The sequence below is a fragment of the Numenius arquata genome, chromosome 11, assembly GCF_964106895.1.
Source record: "Numenius arquata chromosome 11, bNumArq3.hap1.1, whole genome shotgun sequence".
In the NCBI taxonomy this organism is placed as follows: Eukaryota; Metazoa; Chordata; class Aves; order Charadriiformes; family Scolopacidae; genus Numenius; species Numenius arquata.
This window is the reverse complement of record NC_133586.1, coordinates 16,014,154-16,036,731: the sequence shown is the minus strand read 5'-3', so window position 1 is coordinate 16,036,731 and position 22,578 is coordinate 16,014,154. Positions and strand designations below refer to the sequence as shown.

The 22,578-nt window shown below is 35.0% G+C and overlaps 1 protein-coding gene across 1 annotated transcript in view; it reads right to left on the bottom strand.

The window, feature by feature from the left end:
- Positions 1-358: 358 nt before the first annotated feature.
- The window catches only part of MINDY2 (MINDY lysine 48 deubiquitinase 2), a 33,119-nt gene continuing 10,899 nt past the window's right edge, over positions 359-22,578 (bottom strand). Inside the window, exons 3-9 of the mRNA XM_074155534.1 lie at positions 22,132-22,196; positions 17,718-17,876; positions 16,714-16,816; positions 15,989-16,131; positions 6,968-7,141; positions 5,479-5,652; positions 359-4,052 (exon numbers count right to left, since the gene is read on the bottom strand). Of these exons, the coding sequence (XP_074011635.1) occupies positions 3,933-4,052; positions 5,479-5,652; positions 6,968-7,141; positions 15,989-16,131; positions 16,714-16,816; positions 17,718-17,876; positions 22,132-22,196 (938 nt within the window). The 3' untranslated portion in view covers positions 359-3,932. The remainder of the gene's footprint in view (positions 4,053-5,478; positions 5,653-6,967; positions 7,142-15,988; positions 16,132-16,713; positions 16,817-17,717; positions 17,877-22,131; positions 22,197-22,578) is intronic.

The following is a 22,578-nucleotide window of genomic DNA, read 5'->3' as shown; positions in this document are numbered from 1 at the left end:
GTGTCATATTTTTCTTGTTACCAAGGTCTTGCTATCATAGCATAGATGGAAAAATGGGAGCATGATATTGCAACCAAACTAAGGCTTGTTAGTTTTGCTTTTCTCTAATACGCTTTCTAATGAGGATACTGCATTAATTAACTTGCATTTCCTGAGTCACCTGCTGTTTAAGGTTACAACCTTAAAGTGCAGCTCTTAATTCAGTATGCTGTATTTAAGGATGTACTTTGTATAAACTTCAGCAATTGACTGTGATAAGCATCCTAATGGTAAGAACGCTGATCTAAGCAATGAGCTAGCTTTGGGTTCTAGAGCTACTGTAGCAGGAAAGAAGAAAGGTTCACTTAAAAGTACATCAGCTTCACTTTTTACTTGAGTATTTCCTGCTGAATACACCAGAAGATTCAATTTCAAGAACTCAAATTACCTTTTATTACATACTGGAAAATTTTTTCAGGAACTTGTGTATACAAGTTTGAAGAAACATTTGACAATAACGTGAAATACCAAAAAGGAGTGTCGAGATTAACTGGCAATCCAAGGCAAGTGTACACAGCAGAGCATACGCTTCACTTTCAGCTCGTGTGCCTGTGATCCACAAGAAGAGCTCTGTGAAGATAATCTGAACACACGCTTTATTAGCGTAACTAGATGGCTAGCTACAAAATATATTTTTTTGCATTGTGTTTAAGTGAGTTTTCAGGAATGCTGATTTCATCCTCTGGTGTTAGAATCTTCCTTTGGATCTGCTTCATTGAGTCACAGATTCCATATGAGTGTCACAAGAGAAGTGGTATATTTGAGCATTTAAAAAGTGCCTTTTAGAAAAACATTTATCACTATGGCAGTGCTCAATTTTTGGCTAATTTTAAGAATACTTGTATTTAGCATTTTTTATTTCACAACTACAATGCAACAACGACAACAAAAATATCTATGATTCTGTTTTCTGCGCTAGCTTTTATCTAGTGGAAAACAAGAGTTCTACTCTACTTTTCTGGACACTTTCATATATATTATGTAGGTACTTGGAGCATGTGCATGCTAAGTTGTATAAACAGATTTAAAGTATAAATCTGTACCCTTTTGCCAGAACATGAGCTTCAAAAAGCACATATGAATAGTCAGAAGTAGACATCGTCTTTCTGGTACTCCATGAGTACTTGGTAATATTGTTTTCCAAGCTGACTATTACAGATAAAAGGAATTCTGTTTTTTGATCATCAAATACTGTCATAGATCCCAACTGTGACAGTTGCTTTTGGAATGGTTAGTCACAGGAGGGTATAAATTAAGCTTCCATATGTATTTCATTTTGGATATTAACAAGCTCATCTGCTTGTAACTTTTGCCACTAACAAACAAGCTCAACTCATGCAGAACAATGCCCTAGATTTCAGGAATTCTTTACCTTTTTTCCAAAGCTTCAAGACCTGTAAAGAAAAAAGGATATTAACAGAAAACTGTTTGTTTGCAGTTTGCCTCTTATCTCAAATAACCTGAATTTTTTTATTCCTTTATTGAAAGAGAAACTGAATTATCTGGGAGTTCAGACTTCATGATGAGCATTGACATTTAACTCTTCTTCCTTTGTGACCAAATAACAATATTACTGTAACTACAGTTTACCAGGTTTCAGGCACATCTGTCTGAAACTGGAAAAGTTACATGAATTCTTCTAATATGAGCAAGTATCTTAGGCAAAAAGATATACTCAATAGCCACAAGGCCTATTTCAGCTAAATTTGTTCAAAAAGGAATTTAAAGTGGCAATACTGTCACTGAAAATAATAAGATAACAAACACTTAGCTCGACATATTTATTTTTCAAGGTCAATAAATAAATGTAAATACACAAATTTGGAAAAATCTTAGTAACAGAATGTTTTTAAACAACATTCTGGCTTAAAGTCTTTGTTATTGACACTATTGGAATATTTTCTGATCTGCTTAAAGTAGATAAGTCATGTTGGTGATCCTCCATCACATTAATTTGTTTGAAGAAGTTAGGCTGCTGCAAAGGAAAAGAGACATCAACCTTTGCTTTGACATAGAAAATTATCTGAACTGCATACATTAAGTATTAAAATTACTTTTCTGGGCATGACTTTTTCTAGACAATAGAGAAATTTTTAAATTTATAGTTTGTATATTAGAGACCTCCTACTGTTCATTATTTTATTATTATAAAAGGGAAATTGTAACAAAAGTGAAAAAAAACGAGAAAAAGGCATGGAAGAAAAAAGTTATACAAACTGGCCCTTTAGTTTATAAGACATTCTTCCTTTATCTCTCTAATTTTCTTTCTAGGTTCATAACATACTTATGTGATGACTGCTTCCCATCACTGCAGCAAGAGTGCTTGAAATAACTGTAAAGCAGCTTTTTACCAGTGACTGTGTTTAGACACCCTCTCTTACAGGCATTCTCCAAACCCCTGAAACCAGGAATGTCATATTCCACCTGGCTGCCTTAGCTTTCCCAGATTATCGCATTCTAATGCACTTACCCAGGCTTAGAGCATGAATACATAACTTGTCCAGGAGAAGCAGCCTTTTGAAAAAGTATCTACAAATTGCTAAATAGAAATTTTTTTATCAAAAAGGTTCAGCAAGAAGGTATTTGTTATTCACTTAATGGAAGTGGAGGAAGATTTGTGGTTCCCTCAAAATTCAGCAAGTATTCTTTTTCTGTATTCTATAAATACTACAAGACGCAACATGTTTATTTGGTTCCCATAAATTAGAAAAATGTGGTTTCCAAAAATTCTAAATTAGTGATTTAAAAAACAAAATATTACACCTGACCACCTTTCCAAACAATCTTAGAGAGCAGCCTAGCTTCTCTCCCACCCTTCAGAAGTGTGCTTTTTAAGGATACATCATTTATAAAACAAACAAAAAAGTGTGTTTTTAACCACAGTACACCTGCTTAAATATACAAGTGGACATGTTAACGTCATGTTAAAGTTCAAGGTACTTCTGGAAAAAAGGCAGATAGTTAGTTATTTTAACTCTGCGTTCTTACATAGAATAATGATTATTATAGACCTTAGTTTCCTCTCATCATTCAACTATCACATGGAGAGGTCAATAAATAAGAACTTATCTGGTCCAGTTTACCTACAAGAGAAAAAATACTAAAAGAAAAGGAAGTTACCTATAAAATTACTTGTTTAACCCTGATAACATCTGAGTTGCCATACCCAGTTTGTAATTGCAAGAAAAGCAAACAAGATTTGTCTTGCTTATTAATAAATGCCCCATTTTCTATGACAATTTTTTGTTTGACGCCTATCAAGTCGTGTATTCTTGGGGCAGGAAAGCTGGCCAGGAGGTGCAATGATAGCAGTAACACAGTATAAATCTAGGTTCAGAAAACCAAATATACCAGATCCAGAAGCAAAGAAATCTGGACACATTGAGGAGGCAGCGCCCAGCTGTTATTTGGGCTCTTGTGTCATGAAGACTATACCCAGCCTAAGATATAGTTTCATACCATGTAAGTAACACAGAATTCTGTTGTGCTAGTGTACAGACTTCAGGAAAGTCTTACACAAAAGAAATTACCTCCTTTGTTTAGAGTAGAAGATAAAATAGCTTACTAACTGATGTAATGAGTAATGGATGTCACTATGACACAAAACTTGCCATGATTTGTGTGTTCAGCTACAAGGTGCAGTATTTCTTATGACTAACTCAAAGCACAGCCGCATCCAACTGTGGTTTGGAATTCCATCTTCAGCAGCACGCACTATGACTTTGAAGAAAGTCTGTATGATTGTTACGAAGTCACCCATCCTCTCTGGAAACGTGAACAAAATCCATGGGGTAATCAGGCACAGGCGGCATGTAACGGGTTTGTCTTCCTTTTTATTCCTCGTTTTTGCTTCTGAGGGCATGCACTTGGCTCCAGACTAAATCCATTTTCTATTACAAGAGAACACAGCTGTTCTTCTCTTTTTCTCTCTCTTTCTCTCGAGGCTCTTTACGTTTGCGTTCATTACTCCCAGATTGTCTTCCACTTGCTGGAGAAGCAGCACCTTGCACCTGCTATGTAGAAAAAAATAAAAGGTTGAATAAACCAAACATTACTGTAGATGCAGTCTGAAGTATCACTCTATGTTCAAGTTCACAAACAAAAATTTAACTATTATGCAAACAGCAGAATTCAGGTTGGGTCTTTTTGCAAAAATACTCCAGAACTGCCACAAAGCTACTTATTTCTAAAAAACTTAGTCAGCTGAAAATATACGTCAAGTCCTGTGTGTCCCTTCTATTGTGTCTGCATACTCAGATCAGTTGTTTCAATAATAAAACTTCAAGCATTTTCTGGCACTTCTGTATTACTGTACTGGAATTTACTCCTACTTTCAAGAACATAATCCACATTTCAGAAGTTGCAGAGTGAAGGTGTTGGTTTTGACAGCTAAATATGACAAAGCAGCAGCTTTTTGTGACTAGGAACTAGTGAAGAACTTGGCAAGGGAGTTATTGTACAAAGGCAACACAAGTTTTATTAATCCATCACCTATTCCAGCTATTACCCATTCATAGCTGCAAATGAGTGTGCTGTTAAGACTTGTTAAGCTGGTTCTTCAGTTCTGCCTTTTTGCAGCCAACAGTAGTGAATCTCTTTGTTGGAAATAGCTACTGATAATTCTATTAAAGCAAGAAGCAGTGGAAATAACACAACTTTTAATTGTCAAAATTCTTATTTTATATTTAACAAGCACATCAGTTAATGGTTCTGAATTGCTTCAGGCCAAAGATTCAGCCTTCATACAGATTATTTTTTACATTTGTAAATAAAAGCAGTTTTAAGAGTCTGCAGCAGTTAAGAACCCCCTGAATCCAGAACACTAACTTAAATATTGCCTCTTGCACACAAAATTCACAATATGGCAGTTTTTATATCCATGGGCATGAATCACATTTTTCAAACATTTTGAATGCAAATACTTATGGGGATGGGACAGATCCATGTACTGGGTGAAACTGTTAATTTCCTAATTTGAAACAGGACTGAATAGATTCACATAATATCATAGACTGAAACGCCTAAAAGTGTAAAGCAACAAACTTCTGTAAGACAAAATATAAAGACAAAACTCCAACTACTATCAAAAAGCTCTTATTTGAATGTTATTTTTCAAATAGTGTAAAATACTTGCTAATACAATCTTTGTAGCCTTACATATTAACTCATCCCATCATTTCAACTTAAACAGTATGAATGAAACCCTAATTTAGAAGGTTAGGCCTGCTTTGAAAGTGGCAGAAACTGTCATATCTGCACACATACTCCAACAATTAGCATATTTCTTAAGATTCCTATATTCAACTTGTCACCTGCTGCACAGAATGTAAATACCTGTTTTATCAGTCTGAAACATTTACAAATGTAGATGTGTCTATGTAACTATTAAGTTAATCCTCTCTCAAGCTCATGATCATATTCTGTAAAATGCTTTCTTACCTGGACCTGGGCAGCTGCTTGTTCTTGCTCCTGATAGTACTGAGAAGCTCTCCTGTCCTCCTCTTCCTGGAGCTTCTTTGCCAGCTCTAGATCACTGATTCCTTCTGGGATCTGCTCCCAGTTAATCTCTTGATTCTGCTGCTCTTGTTGTAGAGACAATGCCATCAGATAATCCTAAACAGTAAACTTGTTTATTAATGCTCTTTCACCCAGAGAAGAGCCCAGTCATATCAAGTGATTTTTTTTCAGCACTCAAATACATTTGCCTCATGGAAAACAGGAGTTTGTTTCTGAACCCATTCATAACCTGAACTGCAGAAAGGCTGAAAACAGCTACTTTGCATTTCTCTTATCACAGTGCCTAGTCACAGCATACAAACCACAAAAGCTAATTATAACCCTAAAAGCAATTATTTTTTTTTTAATTGCATTACCTGGACAGCAGCAAGACACAGTGTCAGCTCACACTGGTTCTAGGTAGGAGTAAAGATTTTGAAGCTGTCTCTTTGTGATTTGCTAGTTCTAGTTAACACTCTGATTCTACTTGATAGAGTATCTGTCCTCGCTCTACTGTACAATGTTAAGATTACATCAGAAATGAACACTTAACTCCTAAACATGTGAGAAAATAATCAAAAGGTAGCTTTGGATATATCTAACCAAACAGCAACTCAAGATATTACTAGTCCCATTATCTCCGCCAGATTCTTTATTCTACAAGACATACAGTGCTTGAATTTATTAGAAAGCATCTACTTATTCATTTTTTCCCCCCTCAGTATTTAAAAAACATTAATGGTTATTATTATAAAGATAAACTTATTTTGCTTGTTCAAAATGTTAGATGTCCAAGAACCCTGGTCTTGCTATCTGCTTATGCATTAACTGGTACAATTGAGTCCTGTCCCAGACATACCTTCTGGAAATATTATATATAGTTAAGAATAACAAATAACCACCGTCACACACAATGTGCTGTGGTTTTTGTCCTACATTCAGCAAAGTGGGCATCAGAAGGCAAAATTCAGTTATGACACTATTAACGAGCAGAAATGAATTTGTTACAGGGGGAGAAGTTCCAGAGGGCTGTTTCTGTTTCCATAGACAAGGCAGATGTGACATTTCACCTAAGTTCTTTGCAGAAGTGGATTCCAAGAGATTAAAATTGGATTTTCCAAACTATTCACAGTTAGTCTTACTCTGCCTCCCTTGAAGTCACGCTAATACTTCAAAGTAGCACTTTTGAGAACCCCAACGTAAATTATCTAAGGAATTCTTCTTATAGTTCCATACATACATAGACTAGTTTGGGTTGGAAGGGACCTTTAAAGGTCATCTAGTCCAAACCCCCTGCAATGAGAAGGGACACATACACATCTGTGTACATATGACTAAAAGTAAGTACTAATTGTTATATATAGTCACAAGCAAACTTGTGACACAAGAAAAGCCACAAGAAAAATACAACAGAAAAGCAGAAATCCAGTACTTGATCTATTTGATCCTGCTGCCCTCTGTAGACAGTTTCAGGGTCTGATGGAGGCCGTAGGTGGAATTCAGAATCACAGAAGTTTCCATCGCCATCCACATTGTGTAAGCTTTCCCAGACAACTTTCTCTTCTGTAAGAAAGCCCTGGTCTGTCACCAGCAGGTAAAGCTGACCCTATGCAGAAGAATAAAGAAAATCTGTAAAACTAAAAAAAATGTTTTTTTACAATCTTATGTAATTAGCAGAAATGATCAGCTAATACAACTGTTGCATTCCAGTAAAACATTCATTTAGATTTTTTAGCAAGTTTACAATTTAAATGAATCAGTATGCAGCGTTAGCACACCAGATACTAGTGTTGCTAATTGCTAAATTAACAGCCACATTCCGTTTCTGTATTACATCTTGCAATTTTTCATGATTAATGACAATTCATATTGTCTAACTATTAATATAAAACTTGAGTATATACCTTGATAACTCCTTCAAAACACACCTAAGTAGTATACCTGAAGACTGGCAAAGTAAATTTTAAATCCCAGGACAAATGACATTAAGTTGCAAAGGAGACAACTTTGCAAAGGTTGCATCTGGAGACAAGAAAGGTGATCTTTCCAAATAATCCAAGAGGCATTACTTCAAAGTGACCACATCTCAGACTTCACGTTTTATAATGGGTTTTGAGAGAATTTGAGGTTTAATTAAATTTAAAAAAAACCAAACAAACAAAAAACCCCACCACCACCAAACCACCACACACTAAGATTCTTGCTATCACTTGTCACCAATGACTGATTTGGTTGGATCTTAGTCTTTCTACAGTTCTACAAGGCCAAATTTCTCAATTTCAAACTCTGAAATTATAAAATGGGCTGGTCTGGGAGTGAAAGGAACAATCCTAACAAGTACAGAAGCCAAGGTACAGGAAGGATGAAAAGCAAGCTTAGGTTGAAGGAACGGGAGAGGAGCTGAAACCAAAGGGAAATCACAAAAGCAGGCCTCACATAGAAGGAGATGGTGCTGCATGATTGAGGGGCAGCAAAGCAGCCCAGAAATCCATGTTTAAATTTCAAGTTAAATTAGATTTTAATCTTTTCCTACCCTTTTAGAATTATACTCCAAAGCAAGAATGTTATTACTGACCATACAGCAGATTAAGACTGAAGCTTCCATTAGTATTACTGAACATACCAGATCAAGATATTCAATGCAAAACTTGTTGCAGTGTTCTAGCTGTAAAAGTCAAAGCAGTTTATTGGGACATCCACAAAAAATTGCTATTTGTATTACAGCAGCACACAAATGGTTCTCAAAGATCACTGTGCTAAAGATGTACAAAAACACAAGAGGCAGCTCCTACTGTAAGAGTTTCATAGGCTGAATAGGCAGAAAATTAAAACATCACCCCTATTCAACAAATGCCAAACCACCTTACTGATTTCTCTCCAGTCATTAAAAGACTGTCTATAGGAGATGCTGAAATTAAAATCAGATCTCTTTAATCCTACTAAGTTTATTGCCATCCCTTCCACAGCTGGTAGGTCATTCAACCTAAGATTCTTATTTGAAGATTCGCATGTAGCAATTTTCTAATATTACCTAATACCACGATATACTCTTGTACAAAAGACCAAACGGAACAGAAAAAAACCCCACAAAGGACACTACTATGCTTTCGAGCTTTGGAATGGCAGTTACTCCAGCACAGGTGGGCTTACAGACATAAATACAATTGTCGGCAACAAGTCTGATCACATAACATGATCTAAGGAATCATCTTTCCCTGAGAAGCCTGCCTAAAAACTGAATGCTACTTCTGATGCTTATAGATCACCCAAAGAAAAGGAAATATTTTCACATTTCCATCTTGCACAGAAAACCTATATCACAGCATCTTATAGATAAGAAGTCTTTAAAAAATGTAAAACTAAAAAATCAAATCACAAGCTTTAAGGTAAGTGTATTTGAACCTTTTAAGTTTTACTTTGATTCAAACAAAACCTAAAAAGAAAAAAGCAGGGGCCAAGTTTTCCTCTAACATGCCATACATTTTGAGTTACTTTTTAAACAGCTCATCAACTGTGTAGCTTAATAATAATACTGAAATAGGGAAATGTTAGTGCTTTCATAATCTCTCAACTATTGTAAACTGAACTTTTCACACACAAATATTAAAGTATACCATTACCTTTATGCGATTAGAATCTAGTGTCTGTCAAAGATATTTTAACCTAACACTTGTTTGAAATGGAGAACTGTTTCAATCTTAAATAAAATTCTTATTCTTACTTTCCGTTTTTAAGACTTCCTCAGCTGAACTATACTTGAACACCGATTTTAAAAATGTCATCTCTGAGTAAATTAAAAGAAATACCACATTTTAATACAGCTCCCTGAGGAAAGGCAATAAACCGCATTACATACCACCATATTACCTAAACAATACCATTCCAATACCAATTACATAGTTAAAACCACGTTGCTTCACTTTAGCAAAACCTAGCAATCCAACACACACAGGCTCCCTAGTACTTGTAAAGAGACAAAGTTCCTTTTCCCTTTATTGTAATGAAAGGACAATGGGAAAGCACAGATCAGAAATAGAAAGTCATCTCCCCCCCCCCTTTTTTTTTTTAATCAAGTGCTCTGATCCCTACTTCATATTAGTATTATCTAACAGAATTTCTCAAAAAAACAGATTCCAGGGAACCCTCATAATATTGCTAATACTCATGTAGCTTTTGGTAAAAATTGGACAACTTCCAGTTTCATATACAAAGTAAGAGGAGTCAGCTCTTTTTGTATTAGGTGTAACATAGCTACTCAGCTGCACAGACACCAGTCTTCCTAGAACGCCAACGGTTTGGTTCCTAGAACATCAACTGTTTTGCTCCTTCTTGCAACAAGCAAATAGAGGCCGTATCTACGGACTGGTTTTATAGGCTCTGTTTTAATGCCAGGCATGTTCTCCTCCCAGTCGCAACGGCTCAGAGGCCAGCTTTTCTGGCACACCCAAATTCCACTGAGGGTGTTTCTGTGACATGAGAAAATCTTCTTTATCATACGACCTCCGAACTGCCTCTAAATTTGAGCTGCACTAAGTAACAATATGCCTGGTCCCGGAGCCCACCATCATTCTCCAGCACTTACCAGGATGACAAGATGAGTGTAGCTGCTAAGAGAGAGTGATACACAACCAGTATAACACTGGGATTGTGACTTGATGTGCCCAGCAGTTTTACACCGCAATTGTAGCCTACCAGGGTTTCTGCAATTCAGCTCCACTCAGTGCAACACACAAGGAGGAAAAGGGAAAGAGGACTCACAGTGACAGAATCAGTAAGAATTACTAAGTGTAGAAACATTTATTTACACTGAACTAAAAAATTAGGAAGGAGGCTTTTAAAAAGGTAGAAAACAGAATGTGTTTTTTACTTAATAGATCATAGTCACGATTATACATTTGCTTTCTAATCAGGGTTAAAGCTAGAATAAGATGATCAGCACATTAAGGTCACGCAATTAAGCTAACAAATGTACATAAATATGGTTTTCAAGTACACCTTGTCCAGAGCAATGCCATACATTACAAAACAAATGTGTTTCTACCTTCATAAAATTTTAACTGGCCATTTCTAAAGTATAACCAGCTTATCTTTATTTTTAAACGTGAGGGGATTTTAATAAATACAGTGTCTCATGGGTTAACACCACCCCCCAAAATACTAGCATATAATATACAGCAAGAATATCTACTAATAACTGTTGTCAACAGGGAACAACACAAGAAAGTCTCGAGTGCCTAACTGTTAAGGTAAATTATGCCTACAGTAAAGTTGTAAGTCATTATTTACCCTAAGATTCAATATCTAGATATTGTAGACCAATGCCCAGATTTTATAGTTTCACATATAAAAAGCTGGAAATAAAGCTAAGGATAAAAGCAAGATTATTCTCCTGAAGAATGATCTCTTAGTCTTCTGCTTTGCAGAAAACCCCACCTCTCTGAAATGCAGATATGTAGGCTGCAGGTGATGTTACTGGTTACAAGACCTCCCTTCCTGGGTTAATTTAATGACCAGATTAAGTAATTAAAATTAATGCTTTTGAACCGCTTGTTCTGATGCCAACTACCAAGTTTCCAGCAGTTTAGAAAACTGAAAAGGAAAACCAAACATCTGTCCAATAGCTTCATACAGAAAAGACACACATTTTAAGCCTTATCCTTTAAAGTCTACATAAATGTTCTCTTGGACTTCTGGATCAGACCCCTTGGTTTTTACATTGACGTGAATAAGTACTACTATTTTGAGTTTAGTCTAATCTACCTGAATGTTTTAACTGTTAGAGAAAATTAAGAATTTTTTAAAAAAGTATACACCATTTGATTCAGAGTAACCCCCAGAAAAAACTCAGATATCATCTTAAACGCCCAAGGAAAAAGTGCAATTATTGCTATGAAATACACTTCGTATTTGAATAAAAGTCGGTGCTGAGTTCTGAAACAGAAACCCAGCATTTATAAACAAGAAAACATAATTGCAACACTCATACAAAAATCCAAACAGGTCAGAAGCATCTTGTTACTTTTCAGTAAAGAAAATAGGTTGTATTACAGTCACGTCCGTGGGAAAAACATTCCAATTGAACTAACATATTCTTACCAAACTGATCCCCTCTTTACAGTCCTGTTTTTCCTTGATCTAGGGAATTATCATTTGATGTACTTATTATCTGTGTTATGAAAAGCAAAGGCAAAAAAAAAAGAACAAACAACATCTTTAACTGCTGAAAATGATTACTGTATAATAACATGAGCCAAGACTACTAATATGCAATTAAAGGAACAGGTAGTAAAATAAGCAACTAATCAGGCAAACGGACAAATAATAGAAAAAGATTTAGAATTTGATAACAGAACTGCCGTTATTAACTAACACTCACCATACTTGTCTAATATATTACAGAATTGCCATATTTGCTTTTCTTTTATAAGTAGTAACAAAAGTGTTTGGTGTTACAAAATTCTTCTATAAACACGGTCCTAATATGCAAACTTTTCTCAAATCAGAAGTGACAACATATTGTATTATGCGAATTTCATTTAGTTTTCAGAATAGTAAAATATTAATTATTCAAGACTATTAAATAATATAAACTGAGTCAACAAACTGTAACTGAACCGATGGTCTCTTCTGAAATGCAATCTGTGAGTCTTCACAATTGCATTGTGATTTCAAGGCAGCAGCTTTAAAAAAAAAAAAACCACACAGCACTGAAGTCTTTAGAAGATTATTTCAAAACTTTTCACAGTAACTTCTGAAAAAACTCACTGCCACCATGCTTCTACTATTGTTACTTTACTCATCAACTTCAACGATTCTAAAGTGAATGCTGTATCTAAAATGGAAAAGTTATTACTGAATGAGCCCTTTCCATTTAACTCTTATCACCAGAGTCACAAATTAGGAAGATACGTAAAAATGGCATGAGAGCTTCCTGTCTGAAGATTAACCTTTGAGAAGTGTCCATATATTGACTTGAACTCGACTATGTGAAAACAGCAACAAATATTTTCAAATACAGTAAACTAAAAACTGTTTCCCCCCTTTTGCTTTTTAAGTCAAATACTTTTTTAAAAATAATACTTCTCACCTATTGTCTATCTCAAAGTCCAAAGTATTGTCTTCATCCCCATAACTAGTGTAGAAATGCCTTTTAAGTATCTGCTAGCAGAGACTTAATAAGCTTTTGCCTACAGTATATAACCACACTGATAACTCCCTAATCTACACTAGGCATTCATAATGTTGCTGTATGTTCATAACTGTTCTATTTCTGGTCTTGCAAGAAGCACTTTAGAGAAAAAAAGCTCACCACTTACTTTGTTGTTACTAACAATTAAAAAATAATATTAAAAAGAAAGCCATGTTTGTGAGGAGTCACTGCAGTTCCCTTCCTTACAAATTCCTTTATTACCCATGAGAAAGAATAAAAATAAAAATCTTGGAGTCAATAGAGTCTTCACCTCTCCCATTTCTGCTCTAAAAAAATCCACAAGATTATCCTCTATTAAGGAATGACAGGTAAATGTATATACAGAATCATAATGGCTGGAAGAGACCTTTGAGATCATCAAGTCCAGCCATTAACCTAGCACTGCCAAGTTACTTCTAAACCATGTCCCTCAGCATACTTTATAATATTATTTAAAAAGAGAAAATATCTACTATCTCTAAAACAATCTCACCAAATGGGATGGGGAAAGAACTCCAACACAACTTAAAAAATTAAGTATGTTCAACAAAGCACCACAAATATTAAAAATAGCTCAATCACAATCATAAAATTGTTATGTGGCACAAATATAGAGCGGAATTAAGGCTATTTGGGTTTGTCTGTTTTATTAGAAAAACTGGTATGTTGAACTCTAAAATGTCTCTGATTTATGAATTTTGCTCTTTGAATTATTTCAGTACCATCAAGTATTTTTCTTAAATTACTCACACCTGCTTCTCAATTCTAAAAAAACATAAGAGAATTTGGAGCAGTTTCTGCATTCCCTTTGAAAAAGCTTAGTGATCTAGTTTTTTTATTTCCTCCAGGAACTGGAGTTAAGATCAACCTATACTCTACTTTCTTTGAAATATAACATTAAATTCAAGTCCTTTCACTAAAGTATCAGCCTCAAAAAATCCCACTGAACTTGAAAAATGTCCCCAGTGTACAAGTCACCACATCAGCTGTACATAAAAGCTTCCAAATAGTATTTTAAGTATTGGCTTCATTAGAATAACACTTAGCCTAATGTACCTAAGGGATTTTCACTATTAATGATTGCTAATTATTATAAGAGTAAATGTTTCTAAAAATACACAGGTTTTATTATACACGTGTAACTTATAATTCCTTTTTGTTTAACTTCATAAATGTTCTGTTTATACGTTTCCATATATTGGTTTGGAGGGGGAGAGGGAAGGGCAATATTAGTAAAAGACAAACAAATTGCATAGTTCTTGCCCTCAAAATTCTACACCTTCATTTTCTCTGGCATATGTTGTGTCTTCAGTTTTCCTAATTGATGGATTTTCTCCATAGACCAGCTATGGTCAGATACTGCTGACTACTGCTCAAACTGTGAAGTAAAAAAAACCCCATTAAAAATCTGCAGAGCTTGCATTAAACCTAGTTGCATTTCCTGTTGGAAAGAGAAAAGCAGTCTACATTCTACAGATAAAATTCTGTATTTACAACTCACAAGGTTGAAGTGATACTCATTGACTGTATGCAGTACAAAGAGTATTTTATATTTTAAAATAATAGTACAAAAATGAATGATTTCCCATAGGATTTAAGTATTTTACCTGGAATATCCTTTAAACAAAGTAAAAAAGGGTTCTTGCACCTCTAGGTACCATTTATACCCAGAAAGTACATCTGTACTTCTTAGTATTTTCTTTTTAAAACCAAATTTTTTTTTGAGGTTGGGTGCCCCCCCCAATGAAAGCAACCATAAAACGATGTACGGCCCTACATGACAAACTACCACCAATTATTGCAAGAGCTAAATTTAGAAACATGGAGAGAAGCAAAACTATACCTCTTAGAATTGTGACATAAATGAGCTTCATCAGGAAATATAACCATTCTAGTTTTGATCATAAACAGATATATTCCATTGCTTTTTTACTTTTTAAATAAAAGGAAGGGAAGAGAAAGGTCCTTTTATCTGTCCTACTGCTTTGAGAGTATCATTGTACACAGATTTCAAACAAATCTTAGATGTGCTCTAAGAAGCTATTAGAAAGCTACATGTGCTACTTGTTTGTAGAGTTCATCACTATTTATGAGGACTACTCAGAGCTTGAGCTCAGCTTATAAGTAGTTATTAAAAATGCCAAAGATAAGCACCGACAGTCAAGATTAACAGACAGAGGGAGAAAAAAGGACTAGTACTGCCAAATGGAAAAGTCAGTGTAATTCACATGAGGTATATGACATTGCTGTATAGTGGTTCCTTAATGTTTTTGTATGTTATGCCTCCCCTTTTTTTTAATTACCATTTTTCGTAAGTGCAAGCATACATGAAATTAAAGTCTTATTAAATTAAATAAGATATAACCAAAATATAATTTCTAGAGTTCTATACAAAGGAGAAACTCACACATATACTTGAGAGAAGTGTCTAACGCTAAGTACTATTTGACATCGCAAACCAATAAAAATTTTACTTCAAAACGTTCATATTCACCACTGAAAAGGGAATGATTAAATCTTAGGAGACAATTTGACCGTGATGCCCTTTTCTGCCCAAGTCAAATACATAAAAATACACCCTTATCTTAGTAAAGGCAAAGTTGTGTTAGAAGAAAGATGCTCCACAAACAATTTTAAAGTTGCCAAGCCAGATTCTCCATTCCACAGAGGAAGGAGTCCCAGAAGCATTAACCAAGTCATCACTTGCTTTTCATATCCTGGCATACTCCTTTCACAGTTCTCACCATTTCGCTTCCCCAGTTTCAGATTAAAAAAAAAAAAAATTCTTTTCTAAGTAAGAGAGCCAATATTGTAGCTCATCTCAACTTTTCCAGTTGTTTGGAATTTTGAACACAGTGATCTACCAGCCCAAACATAAAGCAGAATTTTATATCCTCAGAAACAAGAAATTAAATAAATTCATTAACCTGATCATTGTCAATCACAAACTGCAAGTAAATTTAAGCCATGTAAGAAATGCATGTCATTATACATAACCATGAAGGGAGTTAACACAGGAAGCAAACTGAACGTTAAGGGAAGAATTACAAGAAGTTTTGAAGTGATAATGGATCCTGATATCTAAAGCACTGTAATCAATAATTCACAAGTAACATTTGCCACAGACCTTACATTGACCATAAGCCATACTTGCATATAACAACAAACTGGAATTTATTTCTATTTCAAGACAGGGGAAAAACAAGATTTGCTTTAAAACAAGAATACAAACTGCAACAGTAAAGATAAAAGTGTTGAATATACCTTGTATTTGGTCATGGTGCTAAAATGGTTGTTCCTGAAGAACACACAAAGCTCTCCCTCCTGGACAGCTGAAGTCAACTCGCACAGTCCATGGTATGTCAACTGTGTAGCTGTGTTATTTAGGAATTGCTCAGCTACAAATCCTACAGAAGCAATACATATTGTTATGTGTGTCTATTACATACTGCCTAATATACAAAATCAGGTTACAACAGTAGTATTTTCCTCATCTCCTCCCTACTAAAATGCCTCTGTATTGCCTTAAATCTAAGGGAACACATCCAGAGAGTAGAAAACGAGTGAAAAGTTCTAAAACTTCAGCATTATAGGTAAGACTCATGTTCAGAAGTGCTATATATCTAATAGTGATTTTTTTCCTTGTCATCATACAGTATATAGTTCATATTCTAATTACAGGAGATAATACGTAGCCAAGTTGAAATCTGAATGCCCACAATACCTTTTCATAAAAGAAAGTTCTCTCCAGCTTTTTAAAAAGTGTATTTAATAGATAAAGAGAATGAGGCTGAGCCTTGGTTTGGAAATTGTGCCAGAGCAGTTTAGAAGTCAAGCACAGTGCTGTCTGCCTGCCCAGGGCAAGTTCACCAGACAGAACACAGCTCTTCACCCCTTTATCTCTACATACCCAGGCCCACATACAAAACACAGTTACTAAGACTTGATAGGGTAGATACTTTGATGAAGCATAGAAAAAAGTTACCCACCTTCACTAACCAGTTCACTGTTGTCTGACTGTTTACAAGAAATGATCTTCTCCACAAGCTGATTGTAACTGCAGTTACCAACTGCTTTTACTATGTCAGCAACCTGGAGCAGGAAGGAAAAGCATACAAAACAGGTGTTACCTTTGTGAAGAACAGAACACAATAGTAAGCCTATGGCAATTATTCATATGAAAATAAGAAGAGTTTCAACAAAGAGAGGATGTTATCCCCATAAAATACTAGGCAAAAAAGTTTTAGCCCAGACTGCTACATTTTGCTGTCTCAGAGCCCATTTTAAATCCTTAAGTTAACACTTAACATTGAAAGCTGTTCATAAAGCGGACAGAGGAGAGAACGGGGCATCAGTTGGCTCAGTTGGGTGGGTGGGAGAAGTCCAAAGGGATAAGAGAACAACAACTTTCATGAGCAATGCATGAAAAGAAGAAAAAAAAAAAACATGAGGCAGATTATTCCAGCCAAACTCACCAGTTTCCCCCTAAGTAAACAGTACCACTTTACTGTTTATTAAATAATATAATTAAAAATAAATTACGTTTGTTAAAGATGCAGTTCTCTAATTGGTTCTAACACTCTCAGTTCTCAAAAGCAGTGACTAGTAAATCAGAATTAAACAAAGGAGGAATGTAACCTTGCATTCCTTCCAAGTGTTCCCTAACAAGCTTTCAAAAACAATGAGTGGACACCATTATCTGGCAGCTTCCTACCTCCCTCAGAACAATTTTCATTTACACAGTCATGCATTCAGCATAGGTCTTGAAAGTTACCTTGACTATAGACCTAGTCTCTGCGGAGTTACCACACTAAAAAATATATACAGTCTGAATTCACTCCTCTCTAAAGAAAATCCATTTTTTCTGACTAGATTTGAAAAATCCATTACCATAATCATTGACTCCAGCTAAAATTCTGAAACATCTCCCCTCCCCTCATTAAAATTCAGAATAATTTATTTTCTATTTGAATTATTGAAAAAAAAAAATTACCTGAGGATCCACTAACCATCCATGGTACAAAGGGATATCAAGAAGATCAAACACTATGCATTCAGGTGTGTATTCAAATACTCGTACACCTGTAAACTTCACATTGACATCCAGACCCGTCTGTAACTTATGCAGAATCGCCATTGCATCACTCATATTCTGACAGCAGAAAGAAAAAAAAAAAAAAACAGATGACCAAATAGAGCTTTGTACACTTGGTAGTTACCCTTGTAACCCTTCATCATTTATTTAGTACCCATTTAGTACTCAACACGTAAAAAAATTACAAAAGGGGAAATTAGCTAAACAACTGTTTCAATGCATATTCACATTATTCATTCTTACTGTGCCAGAAGAGATCTGCAAAACAAGAACTCTCCCTCCAACCAGCTGAATCTGACTTGCTCTTCTACACTCATAAGCTGCTTTTAGGCAGCTCCTATTCCTCTTAGCCTCTATTTGCCATAGCCACAAGGCAGATGTCTGCAAGAAGAACTGGATTATAAGGGAATCTCTAAGGGACACTTGAGATTTCTTCCCCCTTTTTAGGTCCTGTCTTATGAGTCAGGCTGTAGTACTTGCCACCACAAAACGAACGAACAAAGCAGACCTACACAGATCTACTTGCCAGCTCTAATTTGGGGGTTCGGTACTTAAAGTGGTGAGCAACAATGGAGAATCTGATTTTTTTTGTTGTTTCATAAAAAAAATTTGCTATCTTATTTTGGGCATACCTTTAAGTGGCCTGTAGAGTCTACTGTGGAAGCAAGTCATGAAAGTAACACTTCCTATAGTAGTGATCCCAATGGAATCCTAAGGGGATCACGTTATGAAGATCCAATCACACAAAACAAAGATAAGCCAAAGAAACGGTGCTTTGTGAGACAGTTCTCTTGAACCAACAGGCAAGTAAGTTTCCTGACATGCAGGAAAAAGAATTTTCCACCAAGTGAGAAGAATCCACAAAGAGTATCATCAGAGAGTGTTTGCAAAAGATTCAAGGAAACGGAGGTGCTTGTTTGTTTGGGGTTTTGTCATTGGTTTTCTTTTTGTTGTTGGCGGCGGCTTATTTTTGCAATACTCTGTTGCTTAAGAGTAATTCAGAATTGCAACAACGGGGCAAAAGCATGACAAAGAACAGAAATACAGATTGGAAAGGAGATGGAGACAGAAAAGATTCACAAACTAAAACCACGATTGTTAGCGACAGTTACCTTTGCGTGGTCTTTTAATAAGACGACAGTTAACAGCAAGAACCACAATTAATGTAATCAATAAAGGAAGACACAAAACTGAGAACAAGGACAACTGACTAAAGATTGAATAATGAGAAAACTATAGAAGAGCCAAGGAGGCTAACAAGGCATAAGTGGGGTACACAGCGATGAGTTATTTTATCAAATTAAAAGCAACTTGCTGAAATGCAGGAAAATTACAAATAACTGGATCCATTAAACAATAACATAACCACTATATTAACTTCAACATTCACTTCTGTAGCACATTAGCACACACTGACAGCAGAATGCCAACACAAGCCTGTGTATTAGAATGTAAGAGAGAGCATAGTATACTTAGTAAGTCAGTTTAAGAAATTAGTCTATGCATCTTGTAACTTGGTATTGTAAACAATGTACCAATTAAAACATACAACATTCACTAAGTAAACACACTAAGTGAAGTAGCTACATCAGTCAATACACTTCATGATCCAATTCAAGATGCAAGCACAGTCTTGCACCTGTTGGAAAGATGAATGTTACCTAGTTCTTGCAAAATGTTTTAGAGATCTTTCAGCATGGAACAGAATTCTAAAACAAAACTTGTATGTAAAAATCATGTAAGCAGACATACATGTATAAAATAGTTTTGCCTACAGATCTTTGCACAACACTTTACACATGCAACAGCGTGGTTTTATGAAGACACATAACAAAAATTTTGTGTTCACCAACCTCAGACTTTTAGTCAAAGCAATTAAGCTACTACTCTTACTGGTATGCAAGTTTAAATGTACTTTTTTTTTTCCTTTACAAAAAGACATAGAACAATAAGCTAGTTCTTACTTCAAGTAATTTCAGTTTAGATACACCATCTGAAAACTCCTAAAGTGAGTTTATAAACAGACTTACTTCCTTGTTACTAAGCAGATTTAAACTCCCAGAAGAGTTGAAGCTTACACAGAAAAGCTTATAAACCACTTGACAAAGCATAGCTATAAAACACTGATCATTATCCAGTATCTACACTTGAGAGCAGTTGCTATGAATGAGCTTTACTGCTTGTACCCCTTTAACTGCACTGTTGCGTGAAGTTTCTACTCCAGGAAGGTAACAGCTCCCACTATTTTACTACATGTTGTTTCATCCTTTTGACAATTTTGCTACATCGTAAGATTTAGAATTTAGCAAGATTTGTAATTAATTCTCAAGATCTGTCTCAGACTTTACTTTTTAAAGTTTTTATCATTATAATGGCAAACCAAACCACCTTACTTAAGTTCATTTCATTAGTAGGGACCAGATATCAAATATAAAAACCTATCCAGAGGTGTTTTGGAAGAAATAATGCTATACTGTTACTCTGCTAAATGAATAGGAAGAAAGTCTATAGCAATTCAGCACTAGCCATCCACAAATTCAGATCATACATCTTCAGACATTAGCTGAATTATTTTGTAGTGTTTACTTAGTAAACTAAAAAAAGCAGGAATACATCATACTGTCCAAAAAACTGCAGAAGTTTCTCACTGCAATTTGAACAGTATCATTTCTATTTTAGCTATTTCCACACCTTCGAAGTGCAAACTTCTGAAAAAATGAATGTAAATAAGCAAGGATATAAATATACAGAGCAGATGAACTTGGAAGGGACCTCTGGAAGTCATCTTGCTCATACCCTCTCCTCAAGCAGGACCACCAAGAGCCAGCTGTCCAGGACCACGTCCAGTCAGCTTCTGAGTATCTCCAAGGATGGAGATTCCACAACCTCCCTGGGCAACTTGTTCTTAAGCTTGTGCATTAAAACTTCTGCTTTTTTTTTTTTTAAATCCAACTTTCATTCAAATAATTAAACCCCTCAAGTATGTTAAAAAAAAAAAAGAAGAAAGTTGCAGCTGAAATGAGTAACTTGTCATGATGTTGAAATTACATTAAAATCCAGCATTACAAATCCAGCTGTCCGAAAGATTTACCTGAATTTCCTCTATAAGAAAATACATTGGTTTAGGCAAAGAATATTAACTGTGTGACAAGATAACCACAAAATTATGATTAACACCAAGACTTAGTTTCAATGCTTCTGAAATGTAATAATTTTCTAAGACACGGTTGCCTAATTAGTTGCTTTTCCCCCCAAGTGATATCACTCATGCATCTACAAGTACATTTAGAGCATTACTAGGACAGAAGGTTTCTTTAAAATTGTACAGTTAAATATTTAAGGACAAGGTTTGTGACATTTACATAGTAAACCCATATATCTAAGCACAAGAATGCCATAGAGGTTGTACTTTAACCAGGTATATAGTTTTCATCACCCTCCTGTAAGTTCATGATAGCTATAATCTTCTACAGCACAAAATCGTATGGAAGAAGTTATAGCTAATTTTATTACAAAAATAATTCATAACTTGGATTCAAGTCATATTTTGGATAATCATTAAAAGAATCCACATTCAATTTTCATTCTAATTTCAACTATCCCAAGACACTCGATTTGGTTTCCAACACTGAATGAGAGGGGAAAAAAAAAGGCCTAATAATAAATAGAACTAACACCTATAATAAATTCAAATAACTTTTCCATGAGTAATCAGAAAAACAGCTGTGACCACAGACAGACCTTGAAAAATTTGTTCCAAGATAATATACAGTACAATTTTTTTTAAACTAACTACATTATCTTTAACATAAAAAGACTTCTGTGATGACATGAGAGTAGTGGTTAGTATAAATAATACTGCCTTTCATGATATGGAATCAACCTCTTTTTTGTCCACCATGACTTAAGAACAGAGATCTCTTTCTTGCTCACTTTACATCCTCAGAGAAAAGTCTAGCAGGCATCCACAACAGAGCACACTGAAGGACGCATAATAGAAGACTTCAAAGAGCAACCACCCTGTTATATACTTCCATCTGTACTTCCCCTGTTATAATTCCTCAATAAAACCAAAACTCCTTCATTACACTTATTGCAGCTAAAAAAATTAAAATAATTTCTTGTGTTAAAAGATACTGAGTTTTTCTTCATTAATAGGAATTTTGTATAAATGATACTCTACTTCAAGCCTAGAAAGAAAGGAAAAACTAACTGTAACCAACGGTTTGTATGCTTCTGGTTTTTAACAAGATGATAAATCTTAGGTAAGAAAAAATATTTTAGCAATTATGTTTTAGGAGCAGCTCCTTACCTGCTCATAATTTACACGCTGAATTTCAGATATCTCTTTAGGCTTTGCATCAAGGATATAGTCTCCTAAAAAAAAAAAAAAAAGAAAATAAAATTAAGTTTATTCCACACTCAAAGCTTCAATATTTCTATGAACACTTCTGACTGAAGCTGACAGATCATAAATACGATCATTGAAGTTTTCTATCAAATTAATGAGATCACATTGTTTTATAACCTGAATTATAATTATGGAGTAAAATAAGATTATAAAAACCATAATAAGAGCATATTAAGAAATAAAATTCAAATGGTCAATGTTGTTACTAAAGCAGCTTTTCATTATCTCTTGGAGTATCATACCAATCTCTTAATTATTCAGAAATTGACCTCCCTTCGTGTCTCAACTTAAAAATATAAAAAGGTCAAACTGTTCACAATAAGATATGTAATTGCGTAATACAATTTA